This window comes from Alexandromys fortis, unplaced genomic scaffold (genome assembly GCF_014885135.2).
Source record: "Alexandromys fortis isolate MF-2015 unplaced genomic scaffold, M_Fortis_MF-2015_v1.1 scaffold_206, whole genome shotgun sequence".
NCBI lineage: Eukaryota > Metazoa > Chordata > Mammalia > Rodentia > Cricetidae > Alexandromys > Alexandromys fortis.
The window spans coordinates 1,716,520-1,738,904 of NW_026068097.1; the positions used below are offsets into that span (position 1 = coordinate 1,716,520).

General features: G+C 41.1%; 1 protein-coding gene across 1 annotated transcript in view; it reads right to left on the reverse strand.

Annotated features, from left to right (window-relative positions):
- The window catches only part of Mtm1 (myotubularin 1), a 117,461-nt gene that overhangs the window by 48,834 nt on the left and 46,242 nt on the right, over window positions 1-22,385 (reverse strand). Inside the window, exon 6 of the mRNA XM_050123649.1 lies at window positions 16,161-16,262. Coding sequence (XP_049979606.1) covers window positions 16,161-16,262 — 102 coding nt within the window. The remainder of the gene's footprint in view (window positions 1-16,160; window positions 16,263-22,385) is intronic.

The window sequence follows — 22,385 nt, forward strand, 5'->3', positions numbered from 1 at the left end:
AGTTTCAGTGTGATTATTCAGGTCTGAGAGGATGGGAAATGAAAGTGCACTCTCCACTTACATATACCATTCAGGTAATAGTGATCCTTAGGGAGTCCCTAGATATAGTTGGTGGAAATCAGTTCTAGGTTTGCAGTTTCTACCATGACAAAGGTATTGAATGTCCAAGCAAAAGTACATGGAAAAGAGATTAAAAAAAGAGGAACCAAGGAAAGCTGGCCCTCCCAGACAGTGAAACATCTTACAAATCTTGAGCAGCTAAGAGATAGATGTGGTGACATATGCCTCTATTCCTAGCACTTGAGAGATAGAGCTAAATGGATCAGGGCTTCATGGACAGCCTCTTTATACAACATGTTCAAGGCTAGCCTGGGCTACATGAGACCTTGCTCTCTCCCCTAGGGGAAAATCTCATGCCTTCAACAAATAAAATAGTGCTGGGCTGGTATTGTAGCTCAGCAGTAGAGTTCTTGCCCAGTGTACAAAAGATCCTGGGTTACAAAAAATAACAGTACATAGCTAGAATGACAGATGAAAAAGTATGACAATACACGATAGTTTACCTATTATCAGTGGACTAGTCAACAAGTGCTATTTCAACAAGGGTCCTGTACAAATATATTCCTACTAAGTTTCAAATCAAGGACAAATGGCTGCGGTGCCTATTTAACATATGAAATTGTACCTGGCTGCCAAATTCTCCAAGCATCCCTCAGTCCCTGCCTGTTACAGGGCATGGCTGCATACCCTGCTCTCTGTTTCAACTCTCCAGCCCAGGGCCTAGGCTGCCCTTTCCCCAAAGGCTCCTCCCTATATAATACAAATATTTGGTTATCTACCCCCTTTACCTTTTGCCCTCTTGGTTGTAGCACCTGTTCCCCTTCTCTCCCACTTCTATCCTCCCCCTTCTCGTCACATGGCTCAGCTGAGCCTAGTCATGCCCACACGGGCTCCTCCAGATGTCCCTGGCTCTGCCTATGCTTTCCCTTCTATCTACAAGAAACTTTCTCTTCAACCATACCTAGACGCACTCATGTCCTTCCCTTTCCTTTTATTTCTTTTTTCATCCAATTCCAATCCCAAATAAATCAAACTCCTAAAAGAAAATAATATAACACTTTTGTAATGCTAATCGGAAGCATTTCCTAAGTGAGCTACACAGCCCAGAAGTTATAAAGGCAAATTGTACAGAGAAAAGTTGCCTTCACGGGCCTCAGCTGTCTCTCCTTACAAAGTCCTGCTTACCTTATGTGCCTTGTTGTCACCTATAAATCTGGATCTGGGGAGCATTCCCATTATTCCCTAACTCACTGAAGTGTTTTTTATGCTGAAACTGTATTTTGTATAAATGACATGGGTTTTTATGCTCCTAACTTCCTTCTTGGGTCTAGAATCTGGTATGTGCTAGGGAGAAGGTATCTTAATGACCAACTCCTGCTAAAATCCCTGGGCCCTAAGTCTTACATCCTCCCACTTTTCAGTAACTCTAGAATTTTGCTATATACCAGAGCATGGGTGCCTTTGTAAGCAACTTTTGATAAAAAACCAGGATGAGCTTTCTTTGTTGGAAGTATCACAACGGCATCCTATCATTGCTGGAAGGGAACTCTGGAAGCTGTGGTTTAGTGTCCTGGACTTTGTTCTGTGCAGCTTTTCCCGTTGTTGGTTCTACTCTGTACCCTTTGATTACAATAAATCATACCTGTCACACAAGTAAATCATACAAATAAATGGTGGGGCTTGGAAGTTCTAGTGAAATTAATGCACCTGAAGGCAGTCTTAGGGATCCTTACCATACGGTCAACAAATTCTACCAAATGAATGTCCTAACGTTTTCCATAGCAAGAGCACTTTATTAGCACAGTCCAAAGTCATACTGAGGCAAACCCGTGCAACTCATATTAAAAGTCAATAGAGCTATTAAACAAGACCAAAAAGGAAATGAGCAGAAGATAGAACATAATGAACATAAGAGCAAAGCTGCAAATATGAAACATTTCAACTATAACATAAATACTTAGCATATTTTGTATTTTGGAGTATTTCATATTATAAATGCTTAGCCTATAAAGTTCATGGAAATGTTCCACAATCCAGAAAACACCAACACTGGAAATATATGTTGTACCAGCACTTTGGAAAAAGGATATTCAAAGTCTCCCCTAGCACTAGGTAGGCAAGTAATTCACTGAATGAATACACTAGTTGTTGTGGGGTAAAGCATACAGGAAGGGAGTTACTTTTTAAAACGGTTTTACACTTCCTGGGCTTTCAATAAGGAATATCCAAGAGCTATTTAAAATTGAATTGAGGGTTAGGCAGATGGCTCAGTGGGTAATCTGTGAACATGGGAACCTGAGTTCCATATCTCCAGAATGCATATAAAAAGCCAGCTGTAGAGGTGTCTATACCCCCAGTACTGGGAGAAGCAGAAACAAAAGGGCTTTTTGTTAGCCAGCCTAGCTGAAAAATGGTAAGCTCCAGATTCCGTGAGAGACCCTGTCTCAAAGGAATAAGGTGGAGAAATGACTGAGGGAAACATCATAATGTCAAGCTCTGGCCTCCATCCAGTGAGTAAACCTGCACCCCACATGTACATTTACAAAATTAAAATATGTTGAATAAACACTTTATCTAAACAGACTATTCCGATGGGCTGGCTCCTAGAGATTCATATTTATTTCATCCACTTATGTAAATATATTCACTGGGTCAATATGTACTGAGGACCCACTGTAAACAAGTATTAAATGGAGAAAACCACAAGGAGGACAATATCATTGTCTGTAAGGACTTATAAATTCTCCACAGGAGCGAGAGGAAGAGGGCACAGTTGTAGATCATTTCTACAAAAAGGGACAGTGGGCTCCAGAGGACAGCAGGGTGACTTCCTGACAGATATGCTTGAGGATATCGGTGGCATTTGAGCAACGCTGGAAAGATAAGATGACTCTGGACAGTTTACCAATGATGATGGTAACAAAAGGTCACATGGTAGCCAGACTCAGAGAATACTGCATGGCCATTAGCAAATACCTCAGCAGAAGGGTAGCAGAGTGAACAAACACAGAGATGGGGCCACCCTGTGGAAGAGACAGAGCTTTCCATTCAAACTGACAGAGAGGGGAAGAAGTTTCCAGGGCAAGGATATGAGAACCAGACAGCATCTGTGTGCATCCAGACAGCACGGACTAGCAGAGATGAGACCAAATACAAGTAGGAAAACTAGCCAAGGCCACTTGTGAACCAAACAGCCTGGGAACAAGAACCGTTTCAATTTAGTCATCACTAAGCAGCAGAGAAAACGCAAGAGGAGGGAGATGACATCAGCTGTGTCTGAGGCACACAGAGGGTATATTTGGAGGGAAGATGAGAGAGTCATTTTAAACAAGCACTTAAAGCTAGGTAGCCACTAAGAAATATGACAGATATGTAAATCTCGCTTAGAAAGGAAATCCTGGTGGACATGAGAAAAAGATTATCCAGCAAGCAAGAGAAGAAAGCAGACTTTTCTAGAAAACTCACATTTAGCCAAAAAAAGAATGCAGGAAGAAGAAACCTATCTATGCCTCACAAGCGGAAGGATTATCTAGAAATGTGATACTCTGGTATGTCCAACCCGCTGACATTGTAAACAATGTTGTCATTTATAAAGTTCACACGTGACAAGTGCGCAACCGAGTTGCCACAAATCCACAAAATCTCAAAACCAATTTCTCTTAACATGTTAAAGTAAGCTTATGATTTTGTACTGGGCTACATCTACAGCTACCCTTGACCACACGCAGAGCACAGGTCATGGGTCAGACATGCTTAGACAGTGGTATCATGAGACTTTTGCTCAACAAACCAACGAGTATATAGTAATAGAAAACCAGTTTTTCAATGTACCAATGAACCTGTGAGATGAATAAATGTACAGAATCCCCAAACTAGGCACAAACAGGAACATAAAACTTAATGAATTAATTTTCAGGCCTCTTGGGGTTTGTGAGATGGGAAATGAAGCTGATGGGACTTATATTGGGAACTTCAATAAAGAAACCTGGCCTTCAAAATGCTTACCTCATAAACCAGGGATAAATGGTACATAATCTCTTTTGGGTTCCAAGAGAGCCTGAGCCTGAATTACTGATGCTGACCAAAGAAGAAAACATACGTCTGACCACTGCCTACCTAGAGACTTTCCAGCCAAAGGTCAGCCTAGCATGTTTCCTAAATCAGAAAACGAATGGTTCCCAAAACATCCAACAGGAGAATGAATTTATAATCTCAAGCTGCTTTAGGGGCTTGGCAGAAGAAATTCGGAACCCTTTCAATTCTGGGCTCAGAGTATTTCCATAGATAATAGTCCAAAGAACAGGAGATTCCAGGTAGTAATCAGCAATACAATAAACAGACTCCCAATACTCCCCTTTTGTAGAAAAGCCACAAAGACTGAATTTTAATAATTGGGCAATACGATAAACAAGTACTCTTTGAAAAGAAGGGCTGTGGAGTGAGAAGGAAGGCTCAAGAGACTCTGTGTGTGTGTGTGTGTGTGTGTGTGTGTGTGTGTGTGTTGGAGTGGGGGTGGGGGTTGTATATGTGAGTGCAATGTTTACAGAAGCCAGAAGAGGGCATCAGATTTCCTGGAGTGAAAGTTACAGGCAATTGTGAGCCATCTGATACAATTCCTGAGGACTGATCTCAGGTCTTCTATAAGAGCACTTAAGTGAACCTGGAGTTCACCAATTAGGTCAGGTTCCAGGAATCTTCCTACCTCCCTTGACCTCCTCAGCAATGGGATTATAAGCACACACCAACCACCATGGTCAGTTTTCTAAATGTAGGTTCTGGGGACTGAACTCAGATTTGCATGCTCTGCTGACCAAGCCATCTCCTCAGTCCTGCTTTTAATGAAGTGTAAGGTTTGGTGCTATTTTGGAATAGTTCTGAATGAATGGGTCGGGGTGGGTACGGGGATGATGGTCTTGAGTTCTGGAGTAGATGTTGATGAGGCATAGGCAGGCAGGTAATTCAGTTCTTTTGAAGCAGACAGCAATTCTGAGGGGTATCTAGATAAGACCCTGAGTCCAGGAGCTGGTCAGTGCTGAGAAGAACCAAGCTCAGTCAAAGGCTTTGAGGAAGACAGCAGTTGGGGGTGGGGTGGGGAGAGATCAAAGAGAAAGAAAGGCTAAGTCTCAGAGAAGGCAAGACAGGAGATTGAAAAATATGGTTAGTTTCTTAATTAGCTAATTTTACTGCTTATTCAAGGGAAAATGCCTTGACCAAAAAGAAACGGAAAATTCAAGACATATTATATAGTACTTAAGCCATATGTAGGTCGAGAGCACAGAAATGTGTATAGGTACTTCTCATTTTAATTCTCATCTCAAAATGCTATTTCCTTTCATCTGTTGATTCTACAATCAACCTAAAAATGAGTCCACTAAATCTTTGCCTCATTTAAAATTTTAATATAATCTAGAAATATTTCTTCATTTCTGAGCTGAATAACAAAGGCAGAGAATAAAACTCCCCCTGGATTCTGTATTCACAGGCTCATTTATACCTCTCAAATAATCAAAAGTATGTGTATGTGCATAACTCACTGCATTAATTTTTATGTAATTATTCTTATAAGCTAGCACATTCAGAGTTGAGCAGGAGAAGATACAGGTAAAATGGTCCAGAGCTTAAGTCACATGGCAGGTTTGATTTCATCAATGTCAGACCCCACCAAAAAGACCCAAATCTCATCATTACCCATTGTACATATGAACTGAAATGTCATACTTCTGCCTCCAAGAATATACATTACTTTGTGTTAGTCAAAAATAGAAACACATACTTAGAAAAATCTAGGCAAGAAGAAATAAGCAGCAGATACTATGAAAAGCAAAGGTAGTGACCAAGGAAACTAATGCCTGCCAATGTTGAGAAGGTCAATTAAAGACACTGCTCTCATCTTTGGAGACAACATGCTACTAGCCACAGCTAAGGCTGAGCAAGTCAGTTAGTTGCTTTGCTCCTGAAATTTGAGACAGCCAGTACAAGTTCCCGGGCCCTTGCCTGCCTCAACAGATACAAGGTCAGATGTGTCATGCTCCCAGATGAAAACAAAAGCTGCACCTTCATGACTGCTCATTAGCTCCCAGAGGAACGAAGGGGAAATACTGTGGTTCTTAGCCTTCATCCAGAATGTCACCAAGAAATGGGAAGTGCAAATACAAATGTGAAGGAGCCATGTTTCCCTAAAAGCAGTCTGTGTCTGCGTGGGCTGCAGAAATGGAAAGGAGGATGGAAAGCACTCTCTGAAGGATCCCTTTCATTCCACAGCATCACTTCTCCTAGTCTGCACTTCTGGTTGCCATGCTTTCTGGGTTCAAAACTCCAATGACTTCCAGTGAGTCCTTTATCAACTTACAATCCATGGTTTGTGAATAATACTACTAATCTTTATATAGCATCTTTCTTTTAAAGGGCTTAAAGTTTCCCCCACACTATCACAATTCCTTTATTAATAGTCTGTGGGGAGTTGTAGGAGTCATCCGTATTTCTCACACCTGCTGGGAAAATGGTGGGCTAATAAGAGAACAGCTGGCATTTACTGGGCACTTACTGAGTGTCAGGCAGTGTTAGCAGCACTTTACATTGAATCCTCACAAAAACTCTATGGGGTAAGAACTGTTATTATCCCCGCTGCAGATGAGAACACTGAAGCACATAAATATTATGTGACTTCCAAAGCCTCTATGCAGGAAACTCACTCTGACAAAGATTGCTGAACTCATGGCCTATGCTAGCAGTAGCACACTGGATGAGGTTTGCAGTCAAGTCCCTCACAGATCTCTGTGTCAGTGGCTGCTGTGAGCTGGGCACCTGCACCTAATGCTTTATATCGAAACAGTGCCTTTCAAAGCTTCTGGACCATGGTTGTAAGTAAGGAACTAACTATAACCCCATCGCCGGGCACACTGCCCCCACATGCACACATCCTTAGAAGAGACATCTCAGGAAACTAAACAGCCCTATTCTATTGTACTCTTCATGTTTTCTACTCTAGTCTATTTAAAGAGATGCTCCGATTCATGACTCACTAATAGGTTGGGACTGATACATTAAGAAACTTTCATCTAGCGGGATGTAGTGGTGCGTACCTTTAATCCTAGCACTTGGGAGGCAGATGGCGGTGAATGTCTGTAAATTCGAGGCCAGCCTGGTCTACAAAGAGAAACCCTGTTTCAAAAAAAAAAAAAAAAAAAAAAGAAACTCTCATGTAAAATTTTTATTATTTCTGATTGCCCCATTTGAGGACTTTGTCATTTGTCATATTTTTGACAAACTCTGCTTTCTATAGTCTTCCCACACTGCACACAGGTACATGACTCTGGTTTCTCCTTTCAGAATACCACAGTTCTTACAAAGCCACGTTATTTACATAAAACTTATGCTGAGCCACGTGCAATTTGTGAGAACTTTTGGTGTTTGAAAAGCAAAGATCAAACAAGAAGTATTTCAGCTGAAACAGAAACTGCCACCTAAAAACCATGCACACTTTACTGGCTGAGACGGTCAAGTTAATGGTTTGGAGTGGACTCTGTGCTGCTATAAAAGCTCTAGTTCAATTTAAAGTTTTAGTCTTTACTTGAACATGTTGAGTGATAAAGATGGTAATATTAAGAAGGCAAGAGAGGGCCAAAGGGGCGGCCTGATAGAACACCCACTCAGTCTATTCATCCCATAGCTGGTCTTGGAGACCAGCTTTCTTGGCCTCTAGACACCATTCCTTGCATTCAACAGCAAGTTTATTTCAGGCTTCAATTAGTGACAGCAATCACTGAGGTAATCCACACTAGTTTATAATGAATGAATGAAAGAATGAAATGTATGCCCTGACAGTGCTGAAGCAGGCATGGGCAGCCTGTAGATGGCAGCTCAGTTGAACTTGTTGATATTGGCTTTCATGGTCTAAGTTGATAAGGATGAGGGACCAGGTCCCTTCCTCAAAAGGACACCAAATCTCATTACAGATGGTTGTGAGCCACCATGTGTTTGCTAGGAACTGAACTCAGGACCTTTGGAAGAGCAGCCAGTGCTCTTAACCACTGAGCCATACACTAGTTTAATAGTTTTGCAAATATTCACAAAGTGCTTCTGTTCATGTAGGAGTCCTTATTCTGCAATGCAATCACACTTAGATTATTCTGCCAGGAAGTCTACTGAGCATACTTCTGAATCCCCACTGTAGCAGTTTGAAAATTTTTGTTTACCCCTGTCTCACAGGAATAATTTCCCTTTTTCCTTTCTAAACTCTGCCCCAAAAATGGGGGCCTGAGGCCTTAACCCTCTGCCTTCTCCAGGATCCAGGTCTAGAAAGGACTTCTCTTTTTCCTGCATTAAAGGGGAAGCATTTATCCTTTCCTCTGTCCACAGATCATTCATTCACCTTTCTCAGACATTAAAGGGTAAAATTTTCTTCCCTGGATATGGCTGCTACTCCTACTTTCCTTTGCTTTTTCCTTCTTCCCCCTTGCTTCCTTTGCTTTCTTCCTCTTTTCTTCTCTCTTTCCTTTTCTCATTCTTTACAAACTGATCTCCCTTTAAATCTCTGAAAATTGACCTACATCTCCTCCTAAGTATTCAACCAGTTAAGTCTGGCACTGGAGTAGACACTGGGCATATGGAGATAGGAGAGGTTTCTCCTCCCTGTCCTTCTGCTTCAACTACTGCCCCAAAGGAACTCTTTTCCTGACTTTACTCTCAGCAGAGTGCCACCCTTCCCAATGCTCAAGCTTCAGAGCCAAGGTGAATGCCTCCATGTCCCCACCCTTTCTGACCAAATTGTTGCCCATGTCTATGGAGTCCCTTGTCCTACTCCTTCCCACCTTGGTCCTTGTCTAGAGCTTGTTTTTGTTTTACCTGAAGGTGTTTTCATTTTACCACTTTTCCTTCTGAACCTTAGCAGGTCTCTGTTACTTCCTAGGGCACAAGCTTTCCATGGTAGCATTAGCTGTCACCTGATGATTGCAGATCTCATCCTAGCTCCATCTCAGACACCCTAAAATGTTGCAAGATTTCCCTCTTCTCTAGTGAGGGACAGGTCTTGCCTGTAGCCTGAAATCTCACTTTTTCTTCTTTCCTGGCCTACCAGGAACTGAATTCATCCTTTAAGGTTTAACACCTAGTGGGTATCAAATCCGCAGAGGCTCCTCCAACCTTCTTCCAGAGAGACACTCCCCATGAATTTCCTCTATATTTCTCTTGCACAAGTGAATGCAAACTACCTTATAATGGAGCTACACATATTTGCCATGTCATTTCCACCAGTCTACTAGTATCATTCATCCAGCACTATTTTTCAACTTCCTTGGTTGTTTTTTGATACTACCCAACATAGAACTCGGAAATGAACTCAATTTAGGGAAGCAGTATCAATAGTGGAGCTGTTTATTGTATTGCTTTAGTGACTGATGTGCACATTTTGAAGGATAGATTTTGGTAGTTAAAAAATTGTACATGAGAATGAAGTTGTCCAAATCCTTTGTATGAGCAATTCAGTCGATTTTTTCTCCTAGCATATAGCATTACTGACATCCTAAGGAAAGAAGTACAAGTTTCCAGCATAGACATGAAAAACAATCTTGAGTATCAAATTCTCTGTGGATGCCTCCTTCCAGTGGCAGACATAGGGTTCTAAGTCCTAACAGAAAGATCTATTCCACTCATTTCCATATAATTATTTTTCCATCACTTCTAACAAAACAGTTTAATTAAAATCCTGTCATTATAAGAGCCCTGTATGCGGGCTGGGGATGTAGCTCAGTGGTAGACTGCCTATCTAGCTGTGTTCCATCCTCAGTCAGCACTTCCCCAAACAAAGCAAAAGCTTTCTTGTACAGAAGCCACTATAGTGAGGCTAGAAAGAAAAAAAGGTGATGCCTGCCCTGATAAGCTCACAGAATGGACAGGAAGGGCTGGTAAAGAAAATTACAACATAATTATCACACAAGGAAGCTACTGTATGTACTCTAAGAAAGGAACCTAACAATGAAACAGAAAATAATTTCTTGAGGGGACCAGACATGGCATGGGATAACAACTCAGACTGAGCAAGACACTAAAGGATGATTGGAGGATAGACATTACAGAGACAAGTGGACTATAAGTTAAAGTGATAAAAATCTAATCTAAGAAACAGCTGTTTAGACCAGAGAGCCACAGCAGTCTTGCATGGTTAGAGTACAGGGTATAAATCATGAAGAGTCTCTGAGGTTTTTATGGGGGCAGTGGCATGATTGTACTTTTTTTGAGATAGGGTTTTACTATGCAGCCCTGGTTGGCCTGGAACTTTCCATGTAGACCCAGGGTAACATTGAACTCACAGAAATAACTTGCTTCTGTCACCTAAGTGCTGGTGGGTTAAAGGCATGCACCACCATGCACAGAGGCATAACTGTATTTAAATTCAAAACAAAAAAGCACAAGATTTAATAGCACTATTTAGGAAAAACGGAAGGGAGGGCAGTGAATAAGGGGGAAGCAATTTAGAAGTATGGTTTAATTGAGGAAGCACAAACAGAAATGGGGAAAAATAAGGTGAGTAACAAGTAGGAACTATAGGAGCTGCAACTGATATATTTATAAGAGGAAATTCAGGAGAATAATTTTAAAAGGTAACTTTAGGTTACTGAACATGAACAACTGAGGATGCTCAAACTTGGAGGACATAGAGGACAAAACAGGTCTTAAGAAGTGTAGAGAGAAGACAGATTAGCGTGCCAATGAACTTGTAAAGCACATGGACTTCTGAAAGGGAGTTCATTGGGATTAGGGATATTGGATTCACTCTAAGGCAATGTCAGGGCTAGACTTAGAAGCCATGTACATAGTAGTGATAACTCCATTTATGGGATTAAATGAAATTACCATGGCAAATTTGATAACATAATGGAACATGAAAACTGAGGTTGGAACACTAATAAGACATTTACATTGAAGGAAAAGGCAAGGGAAGTAAAGGCTGAGGGAAAAAAGGTCAAGATGGTACAGCAAAACATTAGACAAGATATAAGGAGTTCAGTTTTGTTGAATGTGGGAAGAGATGAAATCAAATACAGATGGAAATAAGATAATACATTTGGCCAATAAGCAGCCAAGAGTTCTGTATTACTTAGTTTTCTATCACTGTGATAAAATATCCTTATAAAAGCAACTCAAGGGATAAGGGCTTATTCTGGCTCACAGTTCAAAGGTAGAGTCCATCACTGCAGGGAAGTCACAGCAGTAGTAGCTAGAGACAGTTGATCACATCACACTCACAGTCAGAAAGCTAAGAACAAGTTCAACTAGCTTTCTCCTTTTTGTGCCCTCTAGGACCCAAGCTCAGGGAAGGGTGCTGTCCACTTTTAGAGTGGAACTTCCCACAATTAATCTGATCAAATTAATCCTCCACAACACAAAAATTGATGGAGGAGGGGCATCTGTCTATTGGTTAATAAAGAAACTGCCTTGGCCCTTTAATAGAAAAGAAAATTAGGTAGGCGGAGTAGACAGAACAGAATGCTGGGAGAAAGATCCCTAGTCAGTCAGTTGCCATGATTCTCCTCTCGGAGACAGACGCAGGTTAAGACCCTTCCTGGTAAACTACCACCTCGTGGTGCTACACAGATTATTAGAAATGGGTTAATCAAGATGTGAGAGTTAGCCAATAAGAGGCTGGAACTAATGGGCCAGGCAGTGTTTAAAAGAATACAGTTTCTGTATAATTATTTCAGGTAAAGCTAGCCTGCAGAGCTGGGCGGGAACACAGCCCACCGCTCCTCATACTACAACAAATTTCCAAGGGAGGAAAGCAAACAATAGTCTTACCTAGCTATGATGCCTATGAACTAGAAGAATCAGCATGGCACAGTAACTGTAAGGGTGCAATAGTGGCACATATATCTTGGTGATAACCAAAAACACTCTAGTTGGACATAAGACCTGCTCAACAAGTGATGTGTGATTTCCCTCTGTATGCTGCAATTACCATTGATAAATAAAGGAACTGCTTTGGGCCTATAGCAGAGCTATAGGGGAACAGAGCTAGGCAGGGAAAACTAAGCTGAATGCTGAGAGAAAGGTGGAGAAAGAGAGAAGCCTTTATCACTGCCAGAGCCAGATGGAACTTTGCCAGTAAGCCACTGCCACGTGGTGATACACAGAAAATGGAGATGGGGTAAATTCAGATGTAAGAATTAGCCAATAAGAAGCTACAGCTAATGGGCCAAACAGTGATTTAAATAATATGGCTTCTGTGTGATTATTTCAGGGTTAAGCAATCAGGAGCCAACAAGCGGCCTTCCTCCAATAAATGAGAGAGAAATCATGCCTGGTACTAGAAATCTAACCAACAGTGCAGGGCCAGAGAAGTCATGAATCCTGGAGGAGAACCTAAAACTTCTGCTTTCTAAATCAATGTAATTCATAACTATATTCTAAATGTTTATCCTTTTGCCCACAGATAAGTGTAGATTTTACCCCTGATCAAAGAAACTTCTCTTTGCAACAGATGGAGATCAATACTGAAAACTACAACTGATCAAAATGCAGAGAACTAGAGATTATGTGATTCCCAGTTCCAACTGATACATCTACAACACAATTCCTACATCTATAGCTCAGGATTCATTTGGGAAGAAGGAGCAGAAAGATTATAAGAGCCAGAGGAACAGAAAGCTTGCTGTGAAATCGTGTTTCCAACAAATGTCAGAGTCCTTCGAGGCCAGCCTGGTCTACAAGAGCTAGTTCCGGGACGGGCACCAAAGCTACAGAGAAACCCTGTCTCGAAAAACAAAACAAAACAAAAAAGTCAGAGTCTATACCTATAAAGTCTCATCAACATGACTGCCCAAACAAGATAGCTAACATGGAAACAAGAAAGCTCACAAGGCCTCAACCCTAAACAAAGAGCTATGGGTAAAGTAGGAAGTGCTGAGAGTAGGAAAAATGGTCTTCTCAGGAAAAAGCTTCCTAATTATATCAGATGGTCAGACCTGAGATCATAGGTAACATTATATGGGCTGGTCAGGTTGTATTTATGCGTTCAGAAATATATACATACATATATACACAAACATACACATGGATATATAGGTGTATGTGTGTGTATATGTGTGTATCTGTGTATGCATGCATGTGTTACAACAATTAAAGAAATAAGGGGGCATGAGCTTGAAAGAGGAGGGAACGAATGGTGCATAGGAGGGGTTGGAGAGAGAAAAAAGGAAGGGGGAAAATGATATAATTATATTGTACTTTCAAAGTACACTAATTTATATAGTCCCTCAGAGGTGTTCTCAGAGGTTTGTTTCCCAGATAATCTTAAACTCCATCAAGTTGACAATTAACACAGACCATTACCAGATCCTTGAAGGAACTGGCAATAACACTTGATTTTGGCATTTGTTACAGGAATGAATGAGTAAGTGAGTTGGTGAAATTGGGACCACGAGGGGTGCACCCACCCACTGAGACAGTGGGGCTGATCTATTGGGAGCTCACCAAGGCCAGCTGGACTGCGACTGAAAAAGCATGGGATAAAACCGGACTCTCTGATCATGGCGAACAATGAGGGCTGATGAGAAGCCAAGGACAATGGCACGGGGTTTTGATCCTACTTCATGTTCTGGCTTGGTGGGAGCCTAGCCAGTTTGGATGTTCACCTTCCTAGACCTGGACGGAGGAGGGAGGACCTTGGACTTTCCACAGGGCAGGGAACCCTGACTGCTCTTTGGACTGGAGAGGAAGGGGGAGAGGAGTGGGGGGAGGGGGAGAGGAGTAGGGGGAGGGAAATGGGAGGCTGGGAGGAGGCGGAAACTTTTTTTTTCCTTTTCTCAATAAAAAAAAGATGACAATGCTGTACACAGCAATCTCCATGCTGATGATTAAGCATAATTAAATACTAAACTTCTTCAAAAAAAAGTTTACCATTCAAGTAGAGATGAGTAGTTTAAGGGAAAAACTGGACTGTTACTTGGACTATTTTTCTAGGGGAATAAGGTTTAAAAGACACAAAGGATGTCAAAGAAAAGAGAAAGGTGATGGCTTAAGATTTGGAAGGAAGATGGAGTAGGGCTTCAGCTTTTTCAAACCTGTTTGTGAGCTATTTCTTAAATTTCTAATAATACAAAAATAGATGTGCATAAACCAAGATTCAACATGTTTCTTGACCAAAAAAAAAATTTCAGTCTCACGTTCATGACAGTTTAAAAGATCTGTTGCTATAAAATATTTATTCTAGTAAAGTTAAAAATATTTACAAAGAAACATTTTTAAAGTCTCATTTGATGAGAAATATAGAAAACTTTGGTAGAATTATCCCTAAAGCATATCATATTTTCATCTGCCATTAATGTAAGAGCACTCATTGGATCTTCCTGATGGCTTCTCCCTTCTACCAGGTGAGCATTTCCAGTGACTCCAAAAACTGCTGTTGGTAAGATCCAGAGAGAGAAATGTCTTGTCTCACTAGGAAAAAAAATCCTAAACAAAAACCAAACTAAAGAAACCTACCATGACAACATATGAAATAGCACAAAAAAGAAACAGAGAAAAACAATACATGACAATTTGGTGGTATGATCCCACTTCCTCACACTTCATTCAGTCTCCTACATACAGCAAAGCCCTAGGTTTGATCCTCAGTGCCACACAAACCAGACAAGGTAACGAGACCAACACTGGGGAGGTAAAGGCAAGAGGATTAGAAATTCAAAGTCATTCTCAGCTATATAGTGAAGTTAGGCCAGCCTGGGCTACATAAGACTGATGTGGTAGTGTCATATCAATCTGTTGATTTCATTGGTTAATTAATAAAGAAACTGCTTGGCCTGATGGGTTAGAACATAGGTGGGTAGAGTAAACAGAACAGAATGCTGGGAAGAAGGGAAGTGAGGCAGATGCCATGCCGCTCCTCTCCAGGGCAGACACGATGAAGCTCCGACCCAAAATGGACATAGGCTAGAATCTTCCTGGTAAGCTACTGCCTCTTGGTGCTACACAGATTATTAGAAATGGGTTAGTCGAGGTGTAAGAGTTAGCCAAGAAGAGGCTAGATATAATGGGCCAGGCAGTGTTTAAATGAATACAATTTCCGTGTTATTTATACATTTTAAAAGAATTATTTCTTTTCCTTGTTCTCCCCTCAATGAGTGTTCACCTCTAAGTTTACTGAGATTGAAGCAGAGGAGGAAGATAGAGATAAGAGGATGCCAGCAAGGTATAGCAGTAGGCTATTAAAGTGAGGAAAAGACTCCGAGGGGGCACCCGGATAAGGTATAGCAGTAGGAAAAAGAAGTTGAGCCTGGTGACAGACACTTGTCATTCAGCACTCAGGAGGCTGAGGTAATATGATCATGAATCTCAGGTTAGCCTAGGCATATGCAGGTCAAGTCAGTAGAGTGCTCACTTCGCATGCATAAGGCCCTGGGCTCCATCCAAACCTCACAGAAACCAGCCATGGTGGTACAAGCTGGTAATCCCAGTTGAGGTGAAGGCAGGAGTATCAGAAGCTCAAGGCAATCCTTGGATGTATAGAAAGTTTGTGGCCATTCTGAGATACATGGGACCCTGTCTCATAGGAGGGAGGGAGGGAAGGATGGATGGGTGGAGGGAGAAACAGCTGCAGAGACAGAGAGAGAAACACACAGAGAAAGACAGACAGACAGACACACACACAGACATAGATGAGGAAGGAGGGACAGGGAAAGAAAGGGAGAAAGGGAGAGGTGAGGAGAGAGAGAAATATGTTTTTGTTTAAATGATCTTAGGATCAGTGGATTTGTTCCTATTTTGAACTTGTGCCACAAAAGTCTGGCTTACTTTGCTTGTTAGTACCAAAATGAAAGTGATGAATTCTGGGAAGAGACTTAACAGTACTGTTCTATTTTATTTTCTTACTATCACAGACTAGGTTTTAGAGGGTACACTTTTGATTGGAAAGCACAAGAGGATTCCAGGCTATTTCATACTAGCAGAGGGAGACCCTTCTGGAACTAAGTAGATCATATTTAAAATGTGCCACACCAGAAAATACAAAGCAGTGAATCCAGGAAAGAGAAGCCCAATGAACAGGCAGTTTTCACAGAGGAGACCCTACAGAGAATGCGGGTGCTTAGGGGAGCCCTGGACTTTACCAGACTGTGTGCCAGAGGAAAGGCATATCTTGTGAGGATCTCAAACATATCTCTTCTGCTGTGGCCTTCCTGCTTCAATGCGAATCTCAGGTTTCTCAAATCCTAGGCAAAGGAGAAAGCAGAGTTGAGCCTTCAAGGAAAAACATAATTAGCAAAAGAACTCTTCAATTAAGGGAGAAGATTCACTTACATATAAGGGTGATTTATCTAGACTACTAATAAAATTACATTTTTCTATATCTTGACTTCTGAAGTTAGAGAAGAACTGGAGATAGTTCCACTGTAGCCAAGAAAGTAAAGACTAACCACTTCGCCAGAAATGAGGCTGTTTCCAAACCAAAGTGCTGAAGATGAGACAGCAGAAACACATTATAGAAAAAAACAAAAACAAAAACACCCAACCATGCCTTGTTCTGTGCCCATTCCCTCTCCACCTCTATGTTCACTGCTTTGCCAGGAACTTTTAATTATTAAACATTACTTAAGTCACATAAAGTTTCAAGAGTACCTGCTATCAAATATAATCTCAATATTGTTAAATGTGTCATTAAAACACAAACATTCTCTCCCTAAATGATTGGCACTTTATGTTCTTATACAAGCAATATAAGTAATAAACTTTTATTATTCAATTCTAATTTCACAGAGTTCTATATAAGCCACATTAATGTAGTCCATATTAGATATTATTTTACTCTCAGGAACTATACATTAATGATTCAAAACCATATTTTAATGGCGGCTCCCCACACACATATCTTTAATAGGCAAGAAAGACTTTTTTTTAAACTGAATCAAAATAATACAGGGTCCCATAATATCTGTTTGTATTAAATAGAGTATTCTATCTTATTTTTAAGAATGTTTTTTCTGTATTGAACTTTCAATTCTGTTCTTTATTTTTTTAAAAACTATCTTTTTTTCATTTTACATACCAACTCCAGTTCCCACTCCCTCCCCTCTTCCTGTTCCCTCCACCTTACCTCGCATGCCACCCCATCCACTCCTCAGAGAGAGTAAGGCACATTGCTTTGAGAATGGACCAAGGCCCTCCCTACTATATCTAGGCTGAGCAAGGTATCCATCCAAAGAGAATGGGTTCCCAAAAAGCTAGTACAAGTTGTAGGGATAAGTCATGGTCCACTGTCAGTGGCCCTGTAGTCTGCCCCCACCATACAACTGTCACCCACATTCCAAGGGACTAGTTTGGTCCTATGCTGGTTCCTTCCTGGTCAGGCTGGAGTTGGTGAGCTCCCATTAGCTCAGGTAAACTGTTTCAGTGGGTGTCCCCATCATGGTCTTGACCTCTTTGCTCATATTCTCACTCCTCCACTCTTGAAATGGACTTTGGGAGTTTAGTCCAGTGCTCTGCTGCGGGTCTCTGTCACTGTTTCCATCAGTTTCTGGATAAAGGGTCTATGGTGACATTTAAGATAGTCATTAATCTGACTATAGGACAAGGCCAGTTTGGGCACCCTCTCTACTATTGCTTAGGGTCTTAGCTGGCGTCATCCTGGGAATTTCTCTAGTGCCAGGTTTCTTGATAGCCCCATAATGGCTCCCTCTAGCTCTTTCCTTCTGTCTCTGTTCTTTCCCCATCTTGACTATCCTGTTCCCTCAAGTTCTCCTAGTCCCTCTCCTTTCCCTTTCACTAAGGTAGGTTGATTACTAATTTTCTGAGAAACCACTATACTGATTTCCAGAGTGGTTGTACAAGTTTATATTCCCACTGGCAATGAAGGACTGAACCATCACCTTACAGAATAAGTTATCATTGATGTTTTGATCTTAGCCATTCTGACAGGTGTAAGATGGTATCTCAGAGTCGTTTTGATTTGCATTTCCCTGATGGCTAAGGATGTTGAACATTTCCTTAAGTGTCTTTTGGCCATCTAAGATTCTTCTGTTGAGAAATCTCTGTTTAGTTATGTACCCTGTTTTTTCAATTGGATTATTTAGTATTTTGATGTTTAATTTCTTGAGTTCTTTATATATTTTGTATATCAGTCCTTTGTCTGATGTTGAGTTGGCAAAGATCTTTTCCCACTCAGTAGGGTGCCTTTTTGTCTTATTAACTGTCCTTTGCTTTATAGAAGCTTCTCATTTTCAGGAGGTCCCAATTATTTATTGTTGCTCGCAGTGTCTATGCTACTGGGGTTACATTTATGAAGTGTTCTCCTAGGCCATGCATTGAAGGCTACTTCCCACTTTCTCTTCTATCAAGTTCAGTGTGGTCAGATTTATATTGAGGTCTTTAATCCGTTTTTACTTGAGTTTTCTGCATGGGGATAGATATGGATCTATTTTCATTCTTCTACAGATTGACAACCAGTTATGCCAGAACCATTTGTTAAAGATGTTTTCTTTTTCCATTGTTAAATTTTAGCTCCTTTGTCGAAAATTAGATGTTCATAGGTTTGTGGATTAATATCCAGGTCTTTGATTAGATCCCATTGGTCAACCTTTCTGTTTTTATGCCAATACCAAGCTGTTTTCATTACTGTAGTTCTATAATAGAGCTTGATGTCAGGGATGGTGATGCTTCCAGAAGTTCCTGTATTGTACAATATTCTTTTGGATATTCTGGGATTTTTGCTTTTCCATATGAAGTTGATTATTGTTCTTTCAAGGCTTGAACTGTTTGCTTTACCTGTTGATTGTGTTTTTCTTGGTTTTCTTTAAGAGGTTTGTTAATTTCTTCCATTTTTTGTCTTTTCCACCATTTCTTTAAGAGAATTTTTCATTTTCTCTTTAAAAGTCTTCATCATCCTAACAAAATTATATTTAAAATCTTTTTTTTTCCTGCTTCTTCTGGGTTAGGATGACCAGGTCTTCCTGTTGTATGGCCACTGGGTTCTGGTGTTACAATGCTGCTTTTTAGGTTGTTGAATGATTTCTTTCATTAGCACCTACCCATCTCTTCCTCCAATTGGTGCCAGCAGTGTCTTCGCCTCTTGTTCCAATCCTAGCAGTGGCTTTCTGTGTCTTTGGGAGCTGTTCTTGGTCTGCCCTGTGTGTCAGGGAGCCACTGAGGTCTCTCTTAGCCCGTTCTCTTGATGCACTCTGTGCAGTCACAGCCTGTGCTTCAGAGTTCCTTTGAGGTCGCAGGAGCATAAGAGGGTTTGGGGGCAGAATGGACTTATAGCTTACAGAGTCTAATCGATGGGGTGGGGTGTTGGAGCAATCTACCTGCAGGAAGGATGTCTGCTGACTAGAAAAGCTGTGGCAGGTGGGGGAGGGGCCGGGGGTTTTTGAAGGCGTAAGTCGCAAACAATGCCACACCAGTTTGGAATTATGATTAATAGGGTGGTATTTATTTAAAGGGGAAAAAACTTACAGATAACCGTCCCAGACAACAGCCCTCTGCGCAATCAGGAAGGAGTCTAGTCGCTGGAAACGGAGCAGGAAGTGAAGAGAGCGAGAAGAAGGGAAGTAGCTGCTTTTTTAAAGGGAGAGAGACCACGCCCCAATGGACTGGTATCTCAGCGGCTATAGGCTGGAGGAGCAGAACGACCTCCCGCAACAGATTGTGCTCTGGTACTGAGGGCCCAGAGAGTTCGGTGTGCAGCTGGGTGGGTGATTACTCACCTCTTGGCCCTCTCTTAGGAATAAATGTTTTATATGTTATTTTTTGTTCAAAACAATCAATCATGGACTCTGGGACTATCTAAGAAGTGAGCTAGACATAGCTCCTACCATCTTACAATATTCATATTTTACAAAGAGTTTTTTTGCTTATTTAATCAATAATACTTTTCAAAAAGATTTGCTCTACTTTTATTTATGTGTATGCGCACAGTATTAGATGCCCTGGAGTCAGAGGTGGTGGTAGGAAGCCTAATGTGTACGCTAAGAACTGAACTCATCCTCTGCAAGAGCAGCAAGCACTGATGACTGCTGAGCCATCTTTCCAACTTAGAGATAAATTTAACCTTCACAATTCCTCAGTCTGAAGGGCCAGAGAAGGCTTTGTCATATATAATCCAACTGGCAAGTAAAGTAAGAAGACTCCATCCAAGACCGCCGATGAATGACCTGAGATCAGTCATTCTGAATGCAGATGGCAGCTACTGAGCCTTGCCTGCCCCAGGATCTTATGTTTCCTTTTTTGTTTCTTTTTATTTTTATAACACTGAGGTAGAATCCAGGATTTCATGCATGCCAGGAATACACTGTACCACCCTGTTACCTTTCAGGCCCATACTAAAAGCGTGTTACTGGAAAAAGTCCAAAAGTCAATTTATATCCTATGCCCCCAAATCTTGGGATATTAGTTGTTGGCACATGATAATCACATGAAAGGAAATGTCGTTTCAATCGAATGAGATACATCAAACAGGTTTCCAAAGAGCCCCAGGTAGAACACTAGATAGCTGCCAGCTGTCGGGCCACAAGGACCTGTAAGAAACTTTCCTTCTAATGGTCACAGGGCACTGGCAGCACTACAACATCATTTTCCTAATCACTCTGTTCCAAATTAGACCATTTCCAAATCAATCTTCATTGTGATCCACCAGTGACTCAGAGGAATACCCTTTACATGTCAAAGCATGAATGACTCAAGCCACTTTCTGTCATCTGATTCAGATGCAATTACAGTAAAAAGACCTTTCTGACCAAAAAGAAAACTGAAGTGAACAAGGCATATGATTCACAGGCAGATCATCTAGTCTGGAACATAAATAGGAGCATACACTAAGTCATACCTGGTTACTTCCAGCTTGACTCACCAGGGAAGGGTAACTAGGAAAGAGCCTTGTAGTTTAAGAGACTCCCTGTTAGACTCAACGTTCTTACCAACTGGATCTTATGGAGATACTCAGTGGCTCAATTATTACTAAAGAAAACATGTGACTATCTACCTTGTTGTGGGATAATCCTTCTATAAGCTGTGAATATACATTCCTCTCACTGGTTAATAAAGAATCTGCTTTGCCATATAGCAAGGCAGAATAAGGCCAGGTGGGAAAGTCAAGCTGAAAATACAGAGAGGAGAAGAGTGGGGTCTGGGGGGAAACACCAGCCAGCCTCCCAAGAATCAAGATGCCAGCAGATTGGTAATGCCATGGTCTTGTGGTTAATACAAATGAGTTAAATGTAAGGACTAGTTAGTAAAAGCCTGAACTAATTAATTAATTGTAATTAATATTAAGCCCCTGAGTGATTATTTAGAAGCAGTTGTGGGACAGGGCAGGACAGAGAAAGCTCCATTTACACTACTTCAATATACTATCCTGTCTTTAAACCAACTAAGTACAACTGGGGGAAAAGATGAAGGGGACTCTGGCACGACTGTTTGCCCTGCTCTTTACAAAAAGACTTGAAATTGTTATCAGAGGCGGTAGAGGGCTTGCAGGGTAATAACTCCCATATCCACATAACTACCTTCTCTCCTGTGCCTGTATAAGGGCCATTGGAACCAGCTACTCTATGCAAGTTGCTACTGAAGAGTGACAGCCACATGTACACCGCGAAAACAGCCAAGTGTAGGTATCCTTATTTGGGGAGAGAATGCAGTTGATTACCAACTGTAGGTGTAGGATGATCTATGAAACAGGACAGTGTTTACCCCACTGTCGCAGACTGCACTTATATCCATGCCAGGTCTACTACTAAGAAAATGGAATGTGCCTTTTGTGACATCAGTGTTTCTTGGGAGGTAATTTTATTAAAAGGTTGTGCTATGGCTGGGTTAAGTGGCATATGCCTATAATCTCAGTACCATGGAGGAAGATTAAGAGTTCAAGGCCAGCTATGGCTGCATAGGAGTTTGAAATCAGCTTGAATGACATAATACCATGCCTTAAAAATTGTTTTATAACTCTACTATAAGGCCTTATCTGTTTGAGGCAAAGGTCAATTAAAAAATGGACATATGTAATTTTTTTTCTGGAAAACTATTCCTAAGTTGTTTAAGAGTATACTCTGGAGAGGCTATGGAGGAAAGGGTACCCTCATCCATTGCTGATGGGAATGCAATCTTGTGCAACCACTTTGGAAATCAGTGTTTCGGTTTCTCAGGAAATTCGGGATCAACCTACCCCTGGACCCAGCAATACCACTCTTGGGAATATACCCAAGAGATGCCCTATCATATGACAAAAGCATTTGTTCAACTATGTTCATAGCAGTATTATTTGTAATAGCCAGAACCTGGAAACAACCTAGATGCCCTTCAATGGAAGAATGGATGAAGAAAGTGTGGAATATATACACATTAGAGTA